The sequence below is a fragment of the Anguilla anguilla genome, chromosome 17, assembly GCF_013347855.1.
Source record: "Anguilla anguilla isolate fAngAng1 chromosome 17, fAngAng1.pri, whole genome shotgun sequence".
Classification (NCBI taxonomy): domain Eukaryota; kingdom Metazoa; phylum Chordata; class Actinopteri; order Anguilliformes; family Anguillidae; genus Anguilla; species Anguilla anguilla.
Window position 1 is genome coordinate 5,714,275 of NC_049217.1, and position 23,203 is coordinate 5,737,477.

Below are 23,203 nucleotides of genomic sequence, written 5' to 3' on the forward strand. Positions count from 1 at the left end.
TGATTGAAAGTTCAACAGACTCGCTGAGAATTTCTTGACACGACATTTCTTGGTGCCATCAGTTGCCATTTTTGTTGTTGTTTGGTTGCAGATGAGCAGTTTTGCTCAGTCTAACATCAGTAAAAGCGCAGGACATTGTCGTTTTGGCTTTTTATGTTGTGAAAACCGCTTTGCGTCTTTATAGCGGATGACACACCTCTGTAAATTAGTTACATGCCTCACGTTGACTAGCGTCACTTAAAGCACCTGTGTGGAGGTGCCGTGGTGGAGGGAATCGCCATCCCAGCTGCACGAGGGGACTCGCTCTCCCCCAGCTGCACGAGGGGACTCGCTCTCCCCCAGCTGCACGGGGGGACTCGCTCTCCCCCAGCTGCACGGGGGGACTCGCTCCCCCCCAGCTGCACGAGGGAACCCGTACTGGGCTCCAGAGTCCGCCAGCCTGCAGACTCCGTCCCATGTCTCCAGAGCTGCTTCTGTCTCTGGCAGCTGATGGCAGGAGAGAATGTTCAGCTATACATCTGCGTAGTACTGAATCCCAGAGACTTTTACTGACTGGGGCTTTTAGCAGATCCGCAGAGATGTGCTCTCTGCCGCCCTCTACAGGTGCGAGAGAGACGTGACTGGCAGTTGCACGGTTACCACGCACTTAATTCAGCAACTAATGTCTCTCAGTGTCTCTCGCTTGAAATCTCATTTAGGTTTCGTATTGTTTCTTGAGTAAAATAGCCACTTTCTTTAGTCCCCTCTGAAATGAGTGTGCCATTTTGTATTACATTCATTAGTTATGAGGAGTCCTCACCTTTGGACACCACATAGTATCAAGCTTACCTCAGCACTCTTGGCTTTCCCTGGCTGCCATTGTAGAAACATCTGGAAAAAAAAGGTTTATTTATTTTAGATGCTGCATTGCTGTTCCCCCTCATGTCTGTATACACTGGTGTGCTTAGGGGCGGTGTCAGGAAGTGCATTACCTCATCTTTCTCAGCTGAACCTTCAGCCTAAATCCGAGGGCTCCCTCACAGCTGAGCTTCAAGCCTCGGCAGCTGTCTCCTTGGTTACCTGATCCTATGTTGCTAGGCTACTGATTTTTATGGTTGCTAGGAAGCCAGAGCCTGTAGAGAGCCATGAGGGTATTGGATGGAAGCTGACATGCACGGGGTCTGAGGAGAGGTCATGTGATGCGTAATAAAGATTGCGTAGCGTCTGAGAAACTGAATTTTTAAAGTGCTTACGCAGTACGTTTTGTGTTATGCGCCTTGCCGATGAAGTTTGATGTCACCTTCATTATCTAAACCTCACTGAATTCTTTTCAAGATAAGTGCCATCAAGTCCGATGTTTTAAAAAAGGTGTATAGCAAAGTTGAATCACGTTAATGGTTCTTGTGCATAACACAAAGTTGAATAACATTCACGGCTTTTGCACATTATGTTGAATAATGTTTAACGAACTAGTTAGTGTTAATTTCTTGAGAGGCGAAGACAGGCGAGGATGAATGTTTGGTTTAACTGCATGTACAGGGTGTAGAACAGACCTGCTCTGTTCTCTTCTGACCATCCCAATGCAGTGAGAGAGTCAGCTGTGCGCTCTGTGCTGTGTACCCTGTGCTGTGTGCTCTGTGCTGTGTACCCTGTGCTGTGAGCTCTGTGCTCTGTGCTGTGTACCCTCTGCTGTGTGCTCTGTGCTCTGTGCCCTGTGCTGTGTACACTGTGCTGTGTGCTCTGTGCTCTGTGCTGTGAGCTGTATGCTCTGTGCTGTGTACCCTGTGCTGTGTGCTCTATGCTGTGCTCTGTGCTTTCAGCTTTGTGTTGAGCTCTGTGCTCTGCTGTGCTCTGTGCTCTACTGTGCTGTTTGTTGTGTGCTGTGTACTATGTGCTATATAGAAATGCTGTGGCTCCAGTTGTCTTGGCCGAGAGTCACATAAGGAGCTCATTCAGCGCGAGGCAAAGGGACATTTTAATATCAGCGGCTTCTCCCAGGAAGAGAACACTATCTAGGGCGTGAAACCATGACGTAAGAGCAGTGTAGCATCTTCCCAGTATGCATAACACCTGCTTAACAGCTGGCATTGCATGCGAGGCCTTCTCTTTCAGGTACACGAGAACAGCCGCACGACCCCTAAAATTCACCTTCCAAAAAGCTGTTTTTACCTGACGCGGTCCCTCCCTCCCTCCCTCCCTCCTCACAGGTGAAAGATCTCACGAGGTTCCTGGATCCCAGTGGATTGGGGGTGATCAGTTTCGAGGATTTCTACCGAGGGATCGGAGCCATTGGTAATGGAGGTGAGTGGCCATTTTTTTAAAATTCATATTTTTATCCTGGAAGAAAAAATATACTACCTACACTTTGAGCATTGGTTGTTGGTCTTTGAAGCCCTTTTTAATGGCATAAGCAGTGCATTCTAGATGCAATATTTTTTTCGCTGATCACCCGTGATGTCAAATGAGCTTATTATATGAAGCAATGAATATGCCTGCTTTGTCACTTTTCCAGTATTGAATTGACAAAAGGGACCACCGTTCTAACTTTAGCTTCATTTCTTGGACACTAAATTTGGTTTAACTAGCATTGGCGCTTACATGGAGGCCATTGGCTCAATTGCTCAATCACTCCAGTCCTAGAGGGCCGCAGTGTCTGCAGGTTTAACTCCAGTCCTGGAGGGCCGCAGTGTCTGCAGGTTTAACTCCAGTCCTGGAGGGCCGCAGTGTCTGCAGGTTTGACTCCAGTCCTGGAGGGCCGCAGTGTCTGCAGGTTTAACTCCAGTCCTGGAGGGCCACAGTGTCTGCAGGTTTAACTCCAGTCCTGGAGGGCCACAGTGTCTGCAGGTTTAACTCCAGTCCTGGAGGGCCGCAGTGTCTGCAGGTTTAACTCCAGTCCTGGAGGGCCGCAGTGTCTGCAGGTTTAACTCCAGTCCTGGAGGGCCGCAGTGTCTGCAGGTTTAACTCCAGTCCTGGAGGGCCGCAGTGTCTGCAGGTTTAACTCCAGTCCTGGAGGGCCACAGTGTCTGCAGGTTTAACTCCAGTCCTGGAGGGCCGCAGTGTCTGCAGGTTTAACTCCAGTCCTGGAGGGCCGCAGTGTCTGCAGGTTTAACTCCAGTCCTGGAGGGCCGCAGTGTCTGCAGGTTTAACTCCAGTCCTGGAGGGCCGCAGTGTCTGCAGGTTTAACTCCAGTCCTGGAGGGCCGCAGTGTCTGCAGGTTTAACTCCAGTCCTGGAGGGCCGCAGTGTCTGCAGGTTTAACTCCAGTCCTGGAGGGCCACAGTGTTTGCAGGTTTAACTCCAGTCCTGGAGGGCTGCAGTGTCTGCAGGTTTAACTCCAGTCCTAGAGGGCCGCAGTGTCTGCAGGTTTAACTCCAGTCCTGGAGGGCCAGTGTCTGCAGGTTTAACTCCAGCCCTGGAAGGCCGCAGTGTCTGCAGGTTTAACTCCAGTCCTGGAGGGCCGCGGCGTCTGCAGGTTTAAGTCCAGTCCTGAAGGGCCACAGTGTCTGCAGGTTTAACTCCAGTCCTGGAGGGCCACAGTGTCTGCAGGTTTTCAGTGTGTTCCAGCAGAACTGATTCACTTCAGATGCCGATTTGCTAAATATTCCACACAAGGCCTTAATTGGCTAATGATTGAAAATAAGCCACAGACTCTGTGGATTAGGACTGGAGTTTTACACCCCAGGTTTAGTTGATGTGATTGGGTAGAACATATTGAATGTGTGATTTTGTGGGCGGAGTGATCGGTCTCTTGAAAACTCTCCTTTGGAGTCAGCTGCACCAGTGAGAACGCACTCTCACCGCTCAGTGCAGTGTTTCAGAATGCGCTGCGCTCTGAAAAGCCTTCCCCTGGAAACGGTGGCTCTCCGCATCACCAGGGCCCCCCTGGAGTCAGTGCTGTAAACAGAGCCTCCGTCTCCTTATCTGAACTTTATCTGGAATGAACGTTCTGCCTTCGCCTCCGCAGTGAGAAACAGCAAATGCTGCACTTGTCTGTTTAAAAGAAATGCAGCCAATTACCTCAGCGATCATGGACTGATAAAGAAATGCCTGGCCCGCTCAATCGCACACACACACACACACAGCACAATGAGCACATAGCACGAGCACACACAGACACACACACTACACAGCGCGCACACAGACCCACACTCACACACAGCACACACACACACACACACACCACCCACCACACAATCAAAGCCCCACTGTGTGCAACTGTCTTTACCCGTTTCATTTCCACTGAAGTGCTGTGTGTGTAACTGTCTTTACCTGTTTAATTTCCACTGAAGAGCTGTGTGTGTAACTCTCTTGACCTGTTGAATTCCCACCGAAGAGCTCTGCGTGTAACTATGGAAACGGTTGCTGGTGTGGTTGCTATGACCCAGATTTTATTAATGCTCTTCACACCTGTAACTGACAGACCCAGCACAGTGGTTTATTTATGGCGTCACATCATCACAATGTCTGTGCCCTGTTCCTCCAAGTTCTTTCTGGTATCTGATTTGGGGCTAATTCCACATGCATGTTCCCCGTCTGTGTGACCCTGCCCCTGACCCTGCCCTTGACCTTGCCCCTGACCGCACTCCTCCCCCCCCCCCCCACACCCCACACCCCCCCTCAGGCACGGACCCTCAGCTCTGTGACGTGGGATTTCTCCCCCGGGAAGAGGCATCTGGCTGTCCGGAGGAGTACGACGACTACGCCGCGTTTGAGGTGAGGACACTGCGTGTGTGTTTAGACCGCATGTTATCACTTCTGATTTTCAGAACCAAGCATGTTTATGGTAGGTTAGAACGTACCGGTTCCATTTGGGCTCAAATGTGAGATTCTGTGCTCATCCCCTTCCTGGGAGAGATACAAGCCCTAACTGGAACCTTCCACAGCTCAAATATAATTGTGCAAAGGCATCCTCTTCTGATTACAACGCCCCATGTCCACTGTGTTCCTCCCAGAGCAAATAGCTCATTGGCTCCCAAAACTGGCTGTTTGACTGCAAATATTTATCGTGCTAAATAAGGTGATCTGGTGGAGAATGGCCTGTCGTCTGGCTGAATTCCTGTCTTGGGCAAACACTGCAGCACATTGGAGCAGATAGGAGCAGATAGCGCTTTAGCATGCGCATGCGTGTGTAGGGCTGTGGTCGGCGTGTGTGGAATTCCTCCTCATTTCCATGCCAGGTTGTGCATATTTAGCTGTAGTTTCAGTGCTCTTGCTCTTCAGCTCCCATGAGCTGCGGCCCATTGCCTTCTGCCTGTGCCCTGGGCCCTCAGTGTAGCTGCAGCGCCCTCTACTGGTCATAAAATACAGTGTTCATCTCAGCCAGTCCGAAGCAGGTGTACGCGTTTATGGAAAATGTACTATTGAGTATGGGCTGGGTTTCGAGTGTAATTTCTGTCTGAAACTGATTAAGGTTTTGTCAGTTAAAACACTGTTTGAGAGACACTAAAAATAAGCTTCATTAATGGATTTTTTTTTTTGCCTTATTTAACCAAGCAGGTAAGCTCAGAATTAAATTCAGACCTGGGGAATGAATGTTAGGGGGTGCTTAGGTGGAGACAGAGAGCCTGTTTTTGTGAGATTTTGGCCAGGACACCAGGGTTAACACCCCTTCACTCTCATAAATCATCGTGGGACCTCTAATGACCACTGTATGAATGAATGAATGAATGAGTGAGTGAATGAATGAGTGAATGAATCATTGCATTTATATAGCACTTTTCTGAACGCAGAACGCATTCTTTACAGTGATGAAGGTGAACTCACCTCACCCACCACCACCAATGTGTAGCACCCACCTGGATAATACACGGCAGCCATTTTGCGCCAGAACGCTCACCACACATTAGCGAAGGTGGAGAGGGAGAGAACATTTTATAGCCAATTAAATCAGGGGATGATTAGGTGGCAAGTTTGCAAGAACCAGATCTGGAATTTAGCCAGGACACCGGGGAACCCGCTACTCTTTGCGAATAGTGTCATGGGATCTTTAATGACCGCAGTGAGTCAGGACCTCAGTTTAACGTCCCATCTGAAGGACGGTGCCTCCATGACCTTCACTGGGGCACTGGCTTTTCTGTTTGGTCCAGAGAGAAGAGCGCCCCCTACTCACGAAGGCCTTGTGAATCAAAGAGATAAAACAGCCTCTTTTCACCTTAAAAACATTGCCTGCCTACATCCATCACTCCCTTTCCCTGCTGCAGAAACCCTCATTCACACCGTCATCACCTCAACATTACATTACATTACAGGCATTTAGCAGACGCTCTTATCCAGAGTGACGTACATTGTGTCCAGTTATACAGCTGGATATATACTGGAGCAATGCAGCAATTAAGTTCCTTGCTCAAGGGTACACCGGCAGTGTCCTACTGCGTCCTTTAGGTTACAAGACCAACTCCTTAGCCATTATACTACACTACCACCCTCAAGACCCGACCTGTCTGAAAGTTGCAGAGTGTGTGATTGGTAGTGTCTGAAAGTTGCAGAGCGAGTGATTGGTAGTGTCTGAAAGTTGCAGAGCGAGTGATTGGTAGTGTCTGAAAGTTGCAGAGCGAGTGATTGGTAGTGTCTGAAAGTTGCAGAGCGAGTGATTGGTAGTGTCTGAAAGTTGCAGAGTGTGATTGGTAGTGCCTGAAAGTTGCAGAGCATGTGATTGGCCGTGCCTGAAAGTTGCCGAGCGTGTGATTGGCCGTGCCTGAAAGTTGCAGAGCGTGTGATTGGCCATACCTGAAAGTTGCAGAGCGAGTGATTGGTAGTGCCTAAAAGTTTCAGAGTGTGTGATTGGTAGTGTCTGAAAGTTGCAGAGTGTGTGATTGGTAGTGTCTAAAAGTTGCAGAGTGTGATTGGTAGTGTTTTGATTCTTTCCTCTTCCCGCAGCAGAACGAGGTGTCGGACAGCGCGTACCTGGGCTCGGAGAGCACCTACAGTGAGTACGAGACCTTCATCGACGAGGACGCGGGAACGCTGCCACGCCCGGAGCTGCACGAGGAGGTGGAGACCGACAGCGCCATCGAGTCCGCGCTCAACGACCCCGAGGAGGACGGGAGGAGGTGACTGCGCTCTGACGTCACTGATCACCTGACTGTGCAGGACGGCTCCTGCTCCGCCATTCAAGAAAACTATATCCTAGGATGTGCTGTTTTGCCTCAAATGTCAAACTTTAAAGGAGATTTTCAGCCGAAAACCAGTACTTATTGTGTCCGTCTTCACTTTAAGAACAATGTATGTGTAATGTGTCACAAGGCGCATTAGAAATGAGACCCACACACACACATGCGCATGCAAACAGTCACGCACAAACACAGACAGGGTCCTTGGGGCTTGGGGCAGTTTTACAGGATTACAGAGACATGGCTTGGGGAAGGGGATGGGGATGAATATAATTTACAGGGGTTCAAACCTTTTAGGAAGGATAAATCCAGTTAGCGAGGTGGGGGTGTGGCTCTCTATGTTGATGTGCAGGAAATTCCAGAAATTGACCAGCTCATGCCTAGAGAGGATATTTGGATTAGGCTCATTGGGGAACATGAGAAGGGGCTTAACATAGGAGTGTGTTACCGACCGCCAGCTTCTGACAGTAGTGTGAAACATAGAACAAGCTTGTCAGAAAGGTGAGTCTTTTTTTTTTAGAGATTATTATGGTTGACTTCGATTACCCTGCTATTAATTGGGAATTGATGACAGGACAGGGAAACAAGTGAGGAAGAATTAGTTTTTCACTTCTTAATGCTGACTTTTTTCAGTGGAGACAGTGTCAACAGGCTCTTCCTGTGACAGCGTACATTGCCCCTCATTACCCGATTGCCTTTAATGACAGCACACTGACCTGGTCTAATTAGCCAGAACTCTAGGGTACTCCCTGTACACTGTTCACTGATTGGCCCTTTCCATGTAGGGAGGGCGGGGAATGATGGAGGGGGGTGGCCTGGCATGTATCTGACCCCCAAGGTGTGGCGTACCGGCTACTGGCTCGTTTACATTGTAAAGCCTTTAGATGCCAGAAGGACGGCTGCAGATGGATATCGGCCTGTTTGTGGTTTACTCTGATTTATCTGCCCTTGCAAATGTCAGGTGGAAGTGAGACGGGTCGCCGGGGGCCGGGAGAGACAGAAGTGGCCTTTTCTCCCTGCGCAAAGCGCTTCGGATTAGCCCTAGCCTCATTAGCATTCTCACATACTGTACAGCTGCTGAAGCATGTGAACGGGTGTGTGTGTGTGTGTGTGTGTGTGTGTGTGTGTGTGTGTGTGGGGGTGCGTGTGTGTGGAGGTGCGGTTGAGTGTGTGCGTGTATGTGTGTGTGCGTGTATGTGGGCGTGCGGTTGAGTGTTCTTACAGGACCTCCTCTCTCGCCTCAGGCTGTCCCTGGCCTCGGAGCTGAACAGCGTCTCCCTGGTGACGGTGGTGGAGCCGGGGGAGGAGCACTTTGAGGACTTTGGGGAAGGGCATGAGTCTGAGCTGCTCCAGGACGGGCCGCTGCAGTCTGAGGGGGGCGGGGGCCCTGCCAGCCTGGTGCCGCAGCCCAGCCTGCTGCTGTCTCCCAGGTAACGGTCCTATGACACGTCACATCGCACGCATATGGGCATTACATTACATTTATTTGGCAGACCCTTTTATCCAAAGCGACGTACAATAGGTGCATACCGATGGTCATTGGAACAACTACAAAACACAGGTTTGATAAGGTACAATACTCATAATATAACAGTTGTTCATAGCCATGAACACATTAAGTCCAGTTCACACAGTACACATAGGCTAGGTCAGAAAGTTATGCTAAGTCAAACTAGGAGACATGACAACGAGCTACAACGTCAAGATAACGACACAAGAGCAATGTAACATGAAAATGCTACAGGCACAAATTAGAAGGACTGAAGTGGTAAGAGTGATCCTGGATAGGGAGTGCCCTGCAGAGTAGTGATAGTTAGTCCAGGTACAGTCTGAAAGAGATCCGTCTTAAGACAACGGTGGAAGATGGGCAAGGAGGGAGTGGTTCGTAGAGGAACAGGTAGTTTGTTCTACCACTTGGGGGATAGGGTGGAGAAGATCCGTGGTAGGGACGAGTGTGACCCCTGCAGGGAGTGCAGCAGAGCGGGGTGGTCGAGCTGGCGTGCAGGGTTGAGTAGGTAGGCGGGGCCTGTCCTGTTGTTCTGTGTGTAGGTCTGAGGTGTGTGTGTGTGTGTGTGTGTCAGTCTGAGGTGTGTGTGTTTGTGTGTGTGTGTGTGTGTGTCAGTCTGAGGTGTGTGTGTGTGTGTGTGTGTCAGTCAGTCTGAGGTGTGTGTCAGTTTGAAGTGTGTGTGTGTGTGTGCGTGTGTGTGTCAGTCAGTCTGAGGTGTGTGTCAGTTTGAAGTGTGTGTGTGTGTGTGTGTCAGTCAGTCTGAGGTGTGTGTGTTCTTCTGTCCCCCTTGGTGTGCTCACACTGGTCTGCGTGTCCGTTTCCCCTTCCTCCCTGCCTGCACTCAGGTTTCTGTTCCAGGCTTTGATAATCCTGCTTCCTATAAGAGCCTTTAATATTTTCATTACTGTAAGGAGCCAGTGGCTGCCTGGCTCAGAGCTTTGGTTGTAAATTCGTGGTGAAGCTTGGTGCTTAGGACTGACCGCGCATGCTGCTTATATTGGGATCAGTTAGCCGGTAGCCTCAACCCCAGACTCCGTCGTATCCACCGCATCTGGAAAGGGAGGTTCGCTTGAGAGAATTTCAGCAATCTGATTGGTCCTGCCAGGTGTTAACCAGATGCATGTCATGTCACAAGATCAGGATTCCTCAGAAGACATCACGGACCATTGGTTCATTAGCAGGACCACCAGTTTGTCTCCTCCACGTGACCTGCAGAGATTTAAACTTGTATTTCAGTGGTTGTCCTCCAGGGGTCCCCATAGGCACTTCAGCGGCACAGTCAAGAGACGAATGATGTGTAGAAAAACGATTAGTTGATCTTATATGGGGAGAGTCAGAGGAAGGGAAGTGAACATGGATGGAAGTTTAAGTGCACCGACAAGCATGGATATCAGAGCAAACACCATTGTGCTGACAGAGCTCAATGCATCATTGAGAGATAAGGGTTTGGAGAGACAGCTCTTGTTAATCGCTGGAAATGGCAGGCGTCTGGTTGGTGTAATCCAGTGGTATGAAAGTCGTGACATCAGTTTTATTATAGGTTTTGCGGACTCTGAAGAGCTTACAAATGAATAGTCTGCACTTGCTTGGCTGATGCATAAAACCACCATTGGGTCAAATTTTTCAGTGAAGGTGTAGAGAAACTCACAACGTATTACAGTCCTGATAAACTCAAAAACAAACCACATTTCCTTCAACCAGCTCATTCATTTTTTACGGCTGTTAATATTTTTTAAGTACCGTACAAGGGGAGGCAAACTGGTGGCCCTACTTATTAGCAAATCACACCCCCAGAATCCAGGCAGACTTATCTCACGTGATTATTCAGCTTGGTCACGCTCATAGTGCTGTGAGTTTAAGAGCAGGTAAGTGGGACTAGCTGGTGCAGTCCTGTGTAATAATGGCAGATTGACTCTTACCGAAGTAAGAATAATCACATCTCATGTGATTATTCAGCTTGGTCATGCTCATAGTGCTGTGAGTTTAAGAGCAGGTAAGTGGGACTAGCTGGTGCAGTCCTGTGTAATAATGGCAGATTGACTCTTCTTACAGAAGTAAGAATAATCACATCTCATGTGATTATTCATCTTGGTCATGCTCATAGTGCTGTGAGTTTAAGAGCAGGTAAGTGGGACTAGCTGGTGCAGTCCTGTGTGATAATGGCGGATTGACTCTTCTTACAGAGTGTGGCTCAGGGTATCAAACTTTCCCTCACACTGTGAAGCCCCTGTGAAAGAGCGCAGATGAGCACCTCAGTGATAATGCTCACTGGGGATTGTGAGGCTTCTGAGAGTGCGGCATTATGGGAGTTCTGAGGTGTCATTTATCAGTTGCACTCCGATAGGCAGCCTGTGTTGGTGGTGCTGCCCCTGCAGGCAGTGATGTTACATTACATTGCGTTACAGGCATTTAGCAGACGTGCTTATCGTATCCAATTATACAGCTGGATATACTGGAGCAATGCAGATTAAGTAGATTAAGCAGATTAAGGGTACAACGCCAGTGGCCTACCGGGGAATCGAACCTGCGACCTTTAGGTTACAAAACCAGCTCCTTAGCCATTATACTACACTGCCGCCACTTCTCAGAAACACTGCTCACCGCACAGGTTAAACGGCTGCAGCGCGGTGAAGAAGCATTAGGATGTGAGGGGCTTCTGGGTTGGTCTTTCGGTTAAGGCCCTGGGGTCCCGAGTCGAATCCGTACCGTGCCAGTGCTCACAGCGTTAGCTTCATAGCATCGTAGCGTCACCCAGGGCACGCGAGGGTTTGGTCTGCATCGCTACCTAGCGTTTCGTCTACCAACCCACACTGGTCCACACAGTACTCATGGACTGCATGCCAAAGTCACATGTGAAAGGTCTTCCTCCAGTTCAACTCTCTGTGAGCTGTGTATGCAGTGTGAACCGAAGCAGGCTGCCAACATCACTGTTTTCAGAGGAGAACCAGAGATGCGTACACTTGAAAAGGCAGTGGGGTTTACCGCATGAACGTGGCTGAGGTTGCAGAAGATTGGTCAGTTCAGTTAAATTCAGTAATTTATTAGTATACTGCCATAGCACACAAATGCATGGAAATGGTCTTAGTGTGCTCTACATAAAAGACATACAAAGCACACACAAAAACATCAAATAGACATGTAAGTGTTTGAGGGTGTTTGAGATGGTTGTCCCAACAAACTTGAAGTTCACCACCTCCACTGTCCGGCCATTGATGGGTAGATCTAGATCTTGCACTAGATCTTCCTGAAATACAACAGAAGTTCTTCAGTTTAGCTCACTTTGAGCGCCAGGTTGTTCAGGGCTCTCTCTCTGACCAGTTCTGCAATCTCATTCCTGTAGGAGCACTCGTCATTCCCCACAATTTATACCGATTGAGAATGTGAAATACAGTTGTTAGCGGGATGCTTCAAATTGGTGTCAACACCAATTTTTTTTTAAAAGAAGGCTGTGGATATCTTGGTTGGAATGCATCAGGAACTGGGTAATTATAACGTGAAATGGAATACGAGTAACTAAAGCAATGATGGTCTCTGTTTGGCTCTGGAGAGTGTGTTGAACATCCAGTCACTGTTACTATGGCTACTGACAGGGGGATTGTGTAAGGTTTGACACACTATACACTCCAGCACATCCACCCAACTGGAGCGAACACATTTCAGATGGCTGCTGAACATTGCAGAACCATAGCAGAATGGAGCTAAGCTTTTTTCCATCTAGCATGCAGCCTGGCTGATGGGTTGGTCGGCAGTGCTAACCGCCTACCCTGAATGTAGCCAGTTGCGTTTGCACAGCCAATCACGATTATTAGTGTAGCCGAGAGGCCTGTATCCTGGGCAACCCTTGTTTCCGTGTCCGAGTCTCTACTGAAGCAATGCTTGCACCGGCACAGTGGCAAAATTCAAACCCACGACCTTCTGGATGCAGAATGCTGCTGTCAAACGAGGTTGCCATGGCAACGGGCTGATAAGCCAGTTCCATGGTGATCATCCTGGATAAGAAACCGACTAAGATGACTGTGACTGAATCACTGTGGGATTTCTGTGTAATCTCTTCTTACTGACCGCACAGCTTCTGAGCTGAACTCTTCAGACCTGAACCCCAAACTGTGCCAGTGCTGTTTCACGTGCTTGTAACCCCACAAACTGCTATCCAAGCAGAGGCTCTTTCCCAGGCCCTAAGCTGGTTAGGGAGCTGGGTCTGTTACTCAAATGTTGCAGGTTCGACTCCCAGCTGGATGTTTTTACTGAAACTGTTCAGGTTACTGAAGGGCACAACTGCTGTCAATCAGTTTGGAGTCGAACCTGCAACCTTTGAGTTACGAACCCAGCTCCCTAACCAGTAAACTACCCTGCTGCCTTATGACCAGACATATTTTAAATTATAAACCTGTGTCAGTGATCAGGTAACATAAAAATCTTGGGCTAATGTCTAGTCTGAGGCGTCATAGTAGGGTTGTGTAGAGGGGTTACTGAGGGGTTATATGTTGCAGTGCTAATCCAACCACACTGTCCTTTGCAGGGTTCAGGTTTCAGGCAGTGTGAGACAGCTGTACTGTTGCCCCATTAATAGACTTCAGACGGTGGAGAATTCGGATCTCCCCCCCCAATGCTCTCAGAAGCTGTGTGTCAGTAATGCCTAGGTCCTTCACCTGCCTGTCTCCTCCGACACTCACTCCTCCTCTCCTTCCCTCTCTCTTCCTCTCCCTCCCTCACTCTTCCTCTCCTCTTCTCCCTCCCTCTCTTCTTCTCCTCATCTTCCTCCCTCTCTTCCTCTCCCTCTTCTCCCTCCCTCACTCCTCTCCTCATCTCCCTTCCTCTCTTCATCTCCCTCTCTATCTTCCTCTCCTCCTCTCCTTCCCTCACTCTTCCTCTTCTCCCTCCCCTCTCTTCCTCTCCTCATCTCCCTATCTCCTCCTCTTCCTCTCCTCATCTCCCTATCTCCTCCTCTCCCTCCCCCTCTCTTCCTCTCCCTCCCCCTCTCCTCCTCTCCCTCCCTCTCTCTTCCTCTCCTCGTCTCCCTCCCTCTCTCTTCCTCTCTCAGCGCTGACCCTTTCCCTGCTGGCTTTCAGAGCTTCCTCAGGGAGGAGCTTCTGGACTTCTTCTGTAGTCAGTGTCACAAACAGATCAGCCGCCTGGAGGACCTCTCCACCCGCCTGAATTTCCTTGAGATGAATAGGTAAAGCGCACTGCTCCTGTGTGTGTGTGTGTGTGTGTGTGTGTGTTGCACCTGCTTTCCTGTGTGTAAATGGTGTAGCTATGATGCATCTCAGGTAAGTTGTTGTGTGGGAGGGCCTTGCTGTTCATTGATCAGTAATGCTGTCGGCTCTGTCTTTATTGGTCAGTCATGCTACCCTGTGTATTTATTGGTCAATAATGCTGTCATCTCTGTTTTTATTGGTCAGCAATGCTGTCTGCTCTTTTTATTGGTCACGCATACTACCCTATGTGTTTATTGGTCGGTAATTCTGTTTACTCAGTTTGTATTGGTCAGTCATACTACCCTATGTGTTTATTGGTCAGTAATTCTGTTCGCTCAGTTTTATTGGTCAGTCATGCTACCCTATGTGTTTATTTGTCAGTAATTCTGTTTGCTCAGTTTTTATTGGTCAGTCATGCTACCCTATGTGTTTATTGGTCAGTAATGATACCCTATGTGTTTATTGGTCAGTAATTCCCTGCACAGCTGTCTGGGTTACCTTTAGAGTCAATTTCACTGTAGTTGAGTTTGGGCTGGTGCCTTACGGCTGCATTAGTTTGAGTGGAAATACACATACAATTGTTTGCACATGTGCAGGCTCCACTTGATGGAAAGGTCAGTGTTTTCCATAACGCTGTAAGTCTGAGAATCAGGGGAGCTGCCTCAGCATGCAGCCGACCCTTTCATTAGACTGCGGTGTGTGCATTATACTCCTGGTGTAACTGAGAGAATATATGAACCAGGGATCTCAAACTGAAATCCCGGAGAGTGTGTGTGCGTGTGTGTTTCACTCCCCAGCTGTGTTGCCATAACAGCCGTGGGGTTCGAAGGAGAAGCTGATAGGAAGCACACTTTGTTTCTTGTCACCTCTTGTCATCCTCTTCCTCAGCACATCTTCTCTTTTTTTTTCCCTCAGCACCAGCAAGAGGTTGTCCAGCAGAAAGGTTGCCAGGTATGTAGAACACCTTTATCCGTTCACCTGTGAGACCTGAACACCGGTGTGTTCACCTGTGAGATCTGAACACTGGTGTGTTCACCTGTGAGATCTGAACACTATTGTGTTCACCTGTGAGATCTGAACACCTATGTCTGTTCACCTGTAAGATCTGAACACCAGTGTGTTCACCTGTGAGATCTGAACACCTGTGTGTTCACCTGTGAGATCTGAACACCTATGTCTGTTCACCTGTAAGATCTGAACACCAGTGTGTTCACCTGTGAGATCTGAACACCTGTGTGTTCACCTGTGAGATCTGAACACCATTGTGTTCACCTGTGAGATCTGAACACCAGTGTGTTCACCTGTAAGATCTGAATGCCAGTGTGTTCACCTGTGAGCTCTAAACACCTGTGTGTTCACCTGTGAGCTGATAACTAGCCATGCCATGATAACTAGCCACATGGGCTACAGATAAGTACAGCGGGCAACATGGCAACCACAGCCGTGCTCGTTTGTTCATGTCCGACATGTTTAAGTCATGTCAGTGAATGGATGATTTGCATGTCAGTGGAATGCCCACACCGTCCTCTAAACCAAGCTCGGCTCAGGAACAGGGCTGTTGAAAGTGTAGCACTTTTCAAGGTTGGTCCATTTATTTTGACCGCTGGAAGGAACCGAGAAGACGGGTCTGTTGGTGACTGGAGGCTTTTTTGAGTTCAGGAGAGGTCATAACCGTGCCCCCCCCCCCCCCACCCCCCCCCCCTTGTAACAGGCACCTCCTGCAGAGCGGCACGCTGTCCCTGGGCCCCACGGACGAGCTGACCCGTGACATCCTGGACCTGGCCGACACCGACCTCATCGACAAGGTAGAACAGGAAGCCAGTGCGGCCTCTGAATCATTCTGATTGGCCAGTGTCTTTTCATTTGGGCTGGACAGGATTGTGGGAAACTAGGACACTACAAATGAATATTTATTCAAGTTATGCACATAAATAATAATAATAATAATCCTTATTTGATCCAGGGTTCCACAACTACTTCTTTCGGAGGACCGGATTCTTTTTAAAATGGTTCATGTGGTCCAAGCGTTTTCATTTTAAAATCAGGATTGACCAGCAGAGTGTCTTCCCTTATAAGCCAGTGTGATAGGCCAGTTGAATAGTCCCAGCCCGTACAGGAAGTGACAGCAGTGGGCGTGTCCCCCCCCCTGCAGGTGATGTACCTGGAGAAGCGCGTGTCGGAGCTGGAGCAGGACTCGGCCTCCAGCGCGGAGCAGCACGTCCGCCTGCGGCAGGAGAACCTGCAGCTGGTGCACAGGTGAGAGGCGTAGGGCGATTCGGCGTCGGGTCTACGGCCTTCAGATTCAGCTTTCAGCGCTTGCCGCAGCCTACAGTCATCAGATGTCTATGAAAAATGATTCGGCAATTTACGGTTTGCTGCGATGTTTTGTTCCATGGTGGTTAAGAATGAGCTGTGAGATGCCTGCCTGTCTCATGTTTCTGCTTGTGTTCTTATAAAGCACTTATAGTAGAGCGCATTGAGTATCTTCCTCTGTGTTAGGCTATGAGTGTGGCGTATGTTCTTCACACGGTCTGTGGGGTGGACCTTTACCACATGCTGCCACTCTTTGCCTTTACCCATTTGCATCGATGCCAAATCTGGCCAATCCTCGCCCATTTAGGGGGTGTTCTATTTAAGGCTTCAACTCAAGTTCCACAAATGAAATTATCTTGGCGCAAATGCAAAAACGAAGTTGTTCTCCTTTAGTTTGTAATGAAATGCTGAGAGATCACATATATAAAATTGGGAAAACTATACATGTCCTGAATTATAATCTCCTTGAACGCAAGTGTGCAAAATCTGAGGGTGATATGCAGAACTACTAAAGAATCTATGAAGCAAAAATAAGAAGATTACCTTGGTGTCCCTTATTGTCTCCAGATATATCAAAAATGTCTATGTGAATTTCTGTCCTGACGCTAGAACACAGAGTTTGTTGTTTCCACTCATAGTTTGGATGTTGGAGCACTGAATATCTGAGTGGAGCAATCTAAAGACATCAGCATCCTGGCCACTAAGGGGCTTGCGCGAAGGGGTTCTTTACCATGCATTTACACTCATTTACCATGTAATACCACTCCTTACAGTATGTTTCCACTCCTTACCATGCGTGACCACTCCTTACCATGCATTACCACTCTTTACCATGCGTGACCACTCCTTACCATACATTACCACTCCTTACCATACATTACCACTCTTTACCATACATTACCACTCCTTACCATGCGTGACCACTCCATACCATGTGTGACCACTCCTTACCGTGCCTGACCAGCTGCCCTATGTGTGTGCTTCCCTCCGCAGGGCCAATGCTCTGGAGGAGCAGCTGAAGGAGCAGGAGGCGCGGGCGGAGGAGGACCTGCAGTTCGAGGTGCGCAAGCAGAAGGAGGCGCTGGGCAAGCTGGAGAGGGAGAGGGACATGGAGCTGGAGAACCTGCAGACCAGGTAAGCCTCCGTGCGTCTCCCAGCAACCACACCTGTCCAGCTGGGATCAGTCTGACCGCAGGGTAGGATCAGCCTGACCACAGGATGGGATCAGTCTGACCACAGGATGGGATTAGTAGGCTGGGATCAGTCTGACTACAGGCTGGGATCAGTCTGACCACAGGCTGGGATCAGTCTGACCACAGGATGGGATCAGTCTGACCACAGGATGGGATTAGTAGGCTGGGATCAGTCTGACCACAGGCTGGGATCAGTCTGACCACAGGCTGGGATCAGTCTAACCACAGGCTGGGATCAGTCTGACCACAGGCTGGGATCAGTCTAATCGCAGGCTGGGATCAGCCTGACCGCAGGCTGGGATCAGTCTAACCGCAGGCTGGGATCAGTCTAACCATAGGCTGGGATCAGTCTAACCACAGGGTGGGATCAGTCTGACCAGAAGCTGGGATCAGTCTAATCGCAAGCTGAGATCAGTCTGACCACACTCAGGAGATGTGCTTTGCTAATTAACCACCCGCCACATCGGATGGATCCTGATCTTGTGTAGGTGGGGCTAAAATTGGAATCAGAATGCAGGAAAACACTATACACACTGTATAAGAGTCACAACTTCCCTATAACTTCCCTTTCCTGAGTCTCTAGAGAGAGAGAATCTAGAGAATGGTTCAGTCAGTGGGTTTCCGGTAGTAAACATGCACAGGATATACAGTATATGGAAGATGTAATATAAAGATGGCTGGAGCTATTAAGAATGGAGATATGAATTTAAAAATGTTGGTAGGGGATGAGTGAGTTCATTTTTGTACTGGATGCAGACATTGCCTTGGGTGTAGAGGCAGACTGAGCTCACACAGGCCTAATGTATGGGACTGGTCTCACAGTGAGCACATTACAGGGACTCGTCTGACAGAAAGTACGTTACAGGGACTCGTCTGACAGCGAGTACGTTACAGGGACTCGTCTGACAGTGAGTACATTACAGGGACTCGTCTGACAGAAAGTACATTACAGGGACTCGTCTGATAGAAAGTACATTACAGGGACTCGTCTGACAGAAAGTACATTACAGGGACTCGTCTGACAGTGAGTATGTTACAGGGACTCGTCTGACAGTGAGTACATTACAGGGACTCGTCTGACAGAAAGTACATTAGAGGGACTCGTCTGACAGTGAGCACGTTACAGGGACTCATCTGACAGTGAGCACATTAGACTCACATGCTTCAGACAGCTCCGCAGTGCCTGTTGGCCAAACAGGATTCAGTGCCGGGAACCAGGATATAGTTTTTTTTTGTTCTTCATTTCCTGACCCAATTGAAGGATGCCAGGGAAATACCTTCAGTTTTTTACTTTATTGCAGCAGGAAACCAAGCTTACAGTACAACTGTCTCACCCCTGTAACTTTACCTGCCGTATTGCCAAACGTAGCATAATGCTTAGGGAACAGGGATCGTGATTCCCAGGTTGTGGGTTCGATTCCCAGGTGGGGCACTGCTGTTGTACTCTTAAGCAAGGTGCTTAACTGCTTCATTAAATGTGCAGCTGTACTGGATTATACGTAAAGTGATCTGTGTAAACCGCTCTGGATAAGAGCCTAAAAGCCTGGGGCAGAACCATGGATCGTCCCTGCCACCTTGTGGTGGATTTCAGTACTTCAATAAGAATCCATTACATTACATTACCGGCATTTAGCAGACACTCTTATCCAGAGAGACTTACACAGCTATTTACATTACATCGCATCCATTTATTCAGCTGGATATATACTGAAGCAATGCAGGTTAAGCACCTTGCCCAAGGGTACAATGGCAGTGTCTTAGCTGAGAAACAAACCTATGACCATTAGGTTACAAAGCCAGCTCCTTACCCATTATACTACACTGCTGCCCCAATCCTGTTCTCTTTCTGTGACGGCAGAAGCAGTTTATGAATGATAATATTCGCACAACTGAGAAACAATGAGAAACAGTTTCTGTACAGCACTCACAAGTGCTGCTTTATGCTAGAGATACCATTTTACGACTAGTATCTAACAATACCAGGGTGTCAGCCACAAACTACCCAGAATAAATGTTCCTGTTAGGTTCTTGAATTATGTGATATGAATTCAGCAGAAGATCGTATCTGGAGCCGCATACCGTGTAAGAGAGCTTAGAGGCTCCGAGGCTGTGGTCAGGGTGGTGCAGCGGGGTGTTGGGGGGGGTGGGGGAGTGTAGTGGCTACAACAGGGTGTTGGGGGGGGGGGGGGTGCAGCGGGGTGTTGGGGGGGTGGGGGGGATGTAGTGGCTACAGCAGGGTGTTGCTTGACTCTGCTGTTTCTCTGCTGTTACAGACTCCAGCAGCTGGACGAGGAGAACTGTGAGCTACGGTCCTGTGTGTCCTGCCTGCACGCCAGCATTGAGAGGATGGAGGAGGTCAGTACATACTATACTACACACACACACGCACACACACACACACACACTCACTCTACTCTCCTACACACACTCTGCTCTCCCACACACACACACACACACACACATTCTACGCTCCTACACGCACTCTGCTCTCCTACACACACACACACACACCCTCCCACACACACACTCTGCTATACCACACACACTCTACTCTCCCGCACACGCACTATGCTCTCCTATACACACACTGCTATACCACACACACTCTACTCTCCCGCGCACACACTATGCTATGCCACACACACTCTGCTCTCCTACACACACACACACTGCTCTCTTACACACACTCTGCTCTCCTACACACACTCCACTTTCATATACACACTCTGCTACACCACACAATCTCACCCCTCCCTAAATTGGCCCTCCTCTCCATCACCTCTCCTCTCTAATATGCCCCCCAGTGGTGAAATGTCCTTACTACAGTCAGGGCAGAAGAGTCCCTGCCCATCTTCCACCACAGACTGAAAATGTACACATTTCAATCTCCTGCAGCTGCTTACCCGAACCAATCTGCTTCCTAATAATACTGCGTTCTCCATGTCACCCTTGCACCTCTTATTGTGGAATCTAACTGTATGTTGTTAAATTATGCATCAACTACTGCTGACATTTGACATAAATGCTGTGCTGTTTGTTGCTTAGACCTTTATGTTTACGCTATTTTAAATAGTTCTGGATCATAGCATCTGCTACATCTTTAAATATTAATCTTTAATGTGATGTGTTTATATGGGACACTGGGGCTTGCAGCTGATTTATGCTGATTTATGATGCTGTACTATCCAGGGTTAGTGTTATGGAGTATACACTGTATAGTGTTTGCAGTGACCCTATCTGAACTGTTGCGGATACAGATGGAGATTAACCAGTGAGAACTGAATGTGCCATTTTCGAAAGCCTTCACAGAGCAGGGTGGTAGTCGGCTTAGTATTGGTTCACACACACTTAGCTGTTATCAAATAACTCGTACAGCTGCCTGTCAATCACATGAATAGGCTAGTCATTTATAGTGCATATATAGTCTGTTTTTGACAGACTGGTGAGTGACAGGGGGTTCTGTAATGCATAAATCCAGGTGCAGTAGAGGAGGGGAATCTAATCTCCCTGTAGGTCTGACAGAGCTAACCCCCCCCCCCCCCCCCCCCCACAGGAGAAGAGGAAGCTGCAGGACGAGACAGAGAACTTGACGGACAGGCTGAACGAGGAGCTGGAGGTGCAACGGAAAGTGTCCGGCAAGCTGTCCCACGAGCGACACAAAAGCCAGAAGGAGAAGGAGTGCACACAGGAGGTTAGCATGTGCGTCGCAGAGTGATTCTACCCGATTAATCAGTAAATACTGATTATCACACACAGGAGGTTAGCGTGTGCGCCTCAGCGTGATTCTACCCAATTAATCAGTAAATACTGATTATCACACACGGGAGGTTAGCGTGTGCGCCTCAGCGTGATTCTACCCAATTAATCAGTAAATACTGATTATCACACACAGGAGGTTAGCGTGTGCGCCTCAGCGTGATTCTACCCAATTAACCAGTAAATACTGATTATCACACACAGGAGGTTAGCATGTGCGCCTCAGCGTGATGATACCCGATTAATCAGTAAATACTGATTATCACACACAAGAGGTTAGCGTGTGCGCCTCAGCGTAACTCAGCGTGATGATACCCGATTAATCAGTAAATACTGATCATCACACACTAAATGTTTCTAGGGACACTAGTTTTCAGATTCATTGCAGAACATTGTCTCCTACTTTGAGCTATCGAGGAATGAAAAAAATCTTATTGTGTGTGGTAATGAAATGGCCCAGACCTTTGCTTCTAATTCAAGTAGCAAATAGCCTGTCAAATAGCATTTCCTGATTACTGAGGAAAAGAAATCAGGGAAGCTCATATTCCAGCTCTGAGCTGAACAGTTCCCCTTTGCTAGTGTGCTTAAGGCTGTTTCCTTTTCCATGCTGGGAAATTAGGAAGTCCTGTGGTGAGAGCTGTCACTCAGAGGTGACCTCAGTGGGAGGAGCCAAAATGGGGCTACTCTTGGAGGGGCGAGGTTGGTTAGATGTAGGATGGGTGGCGATGCGTTCAAATTGTTAACAGAGTCAGGAATGTGCTGTTTATTACGATGGCCCTGCCCTTTGGTCTTTACTAATGAGGAGGCACAGAGATTGATGACATTTTCATGACATCATTGCTTCACAAGACAGTCCTGCTGCTGTACTGTAGAGTCTGAACTTTCCAGACATTGATTCTGGGCAGACCAGTTGAATTTTTAAGATGCTAATGTATTTAAAGACAGCTGGACTGCAGGAACTTTTCTGTAATCTGTTCTTGCATTACAGTTTAGCCCTGCTATCGTTGTGACCTAAACCACAGATGAAAAATGTTTTATGGAGCGCTATGAGTGCATTTGTGTATCTCTGTCTCTGTCTGTCTGTCTATCTGTGAGTGTGTGTGTCTGTGTGCGTACATGTCTGTCTGTCTGGGTGTGTGTGTGTGTGTACGTGTGTGTGTGTGTGTGTCTGTGTGCGTGCATGTATGTGTGTGTGTGTGTGTGTGAGCAGTGTGTGTGTGTGTGTGTGTGTGTGTGTGTGTGAGCAGTGTGTGTGTGTGTGTGTGTTTGTGTGTGTGTGTGAGCAGTTTGTGTGTTTGTATGTGTGTTAGCTCACTCAGTCTCTCCCTCCTGCAGCTGATAGAGGACCTGAGGAAGCAGCTGGAGCTGCTGCAGCTCTTTAAGCTGGAGGTGGAGACGCGGAGCGGCCGCTCCACCAGCGCCGGGCTGCAGGAGTACCAGACCCGCACCCGCGAGGCCGAGCTGGAGCAGGAGGTCCGCCGCCTCAAACAGGTACGCCCCCGCGAGGCCCTCCGCCTGAAACAGGTATGCCCCCACGGGGCCTCCCTGCAGCTGCCGTCTGGCCCCGGGGAATAACCATCCATTCAGTCATCCGTCTATCCATTCGTCTGTGTGCTGCCACAGAGGAACATGCTCACTCCCCCATGCTCTGGGTGAACTAACATTATAAATGTCGATGTGTGGTAGCCGATTTTGGGGGCACATATTTTGCACCGAGTGGCGTTTTCATTGAGCTTTTCAAAATCATTCCACACACGGCACCCTTTTGAAAGTTGGCCATCTTTTCAACAGACAGCGAGTAAAGTGAAGACAGCAAGTCGTGCACATTAAAAGCACTAGCCTATGAAATATTTAGTGATCTTTTATTTTGAATGATTTGAGAATTTAAAAAGAAAAAAACCTCTCGTGACCCCCCCCCTCCCCCGCCCCCACAGGACAACCGTGGCCTGAAGGAGCAGAACGACGAGCTCAACGGGCAGATCATCACCCTCAGCATCCAGGGGGCCAAGAACCTGTTCGCCGCGTCCTTCTCCGAGTCGCTGGCCGCCGAGATCAACTCCGTGTCGCGGGACGAGGTGGGGATGTCACATGACCACAGAACCCGGCTCTCCTTCATTCGTTATCCCGTGATGGTCGCAGAAGCAGTCTG

The 23,203-nt window shown here is 48.8% G+C and overlaps 1 protein-coding gene across 7 annotated transcripts in view; it reads left to right on the forward strand.

Moving 5' to 3' along the window:
* LOC118217064 (rab11 family-interacting protein 3-like) overlaps positions 1-23,203 on the forward strand; it is a 48,644-nt gene that overhangs the window by 21,135 nt on the left and 4,306 nt on the right. For 5 of the 7 annotated variants that reach the window (XM_035398850.1, XM_035398844.1, XM_035398847.1 and 2 more), the window contains 13 exons: positions 2,187-2,280; positions 4,600-4,691; positions 6,855-7,027; positions 8,332-8,517; positions 13,636-13,770; positions 14,708-14,743; positions 15,504-15,597; positions 15,945-16,048; positions 17,099-17,239; positions 19,572-19,653; positions 20,852-20,989; positions 22,390-22,545; positions 22,989-23,129. In XM_035398850.1, coding sequence (XP_035254741.1) covers positions 2,187-2,280; positions 4,600-4,691; positions 6,855-7,027; positions 8,332-8,517; positions 13,636-13,770; positions 14,708-14,743; positions 15,504-15,597; positions 15,945-16,048; positions 17,099-17,239; positions 19,572-19,653; positions 20,852-20,989; positions 22,390-22,545; positions 22,989-23,129 — 1,572 coding nt within the window. The remainder of the gene's footprint in view (positions 1-2,186; positions 2,281-4,599; positions 4,692-6,854; positions 7,028-8,331; positions 8,518-13,635; positions 13,771-14,707; positions 14,744-15,503; positions 15,598-15,944; positions 16,049-17,098; positions 17,240-19,571; positions 19,654-20,851; positions 20,990-22,389; positions 22,546-22,988; positions 23,130-23,203) is intronic. The other 2 variants (XM_035398845.1, XM_035398848.1) reach the window with 2 other exon arrangements.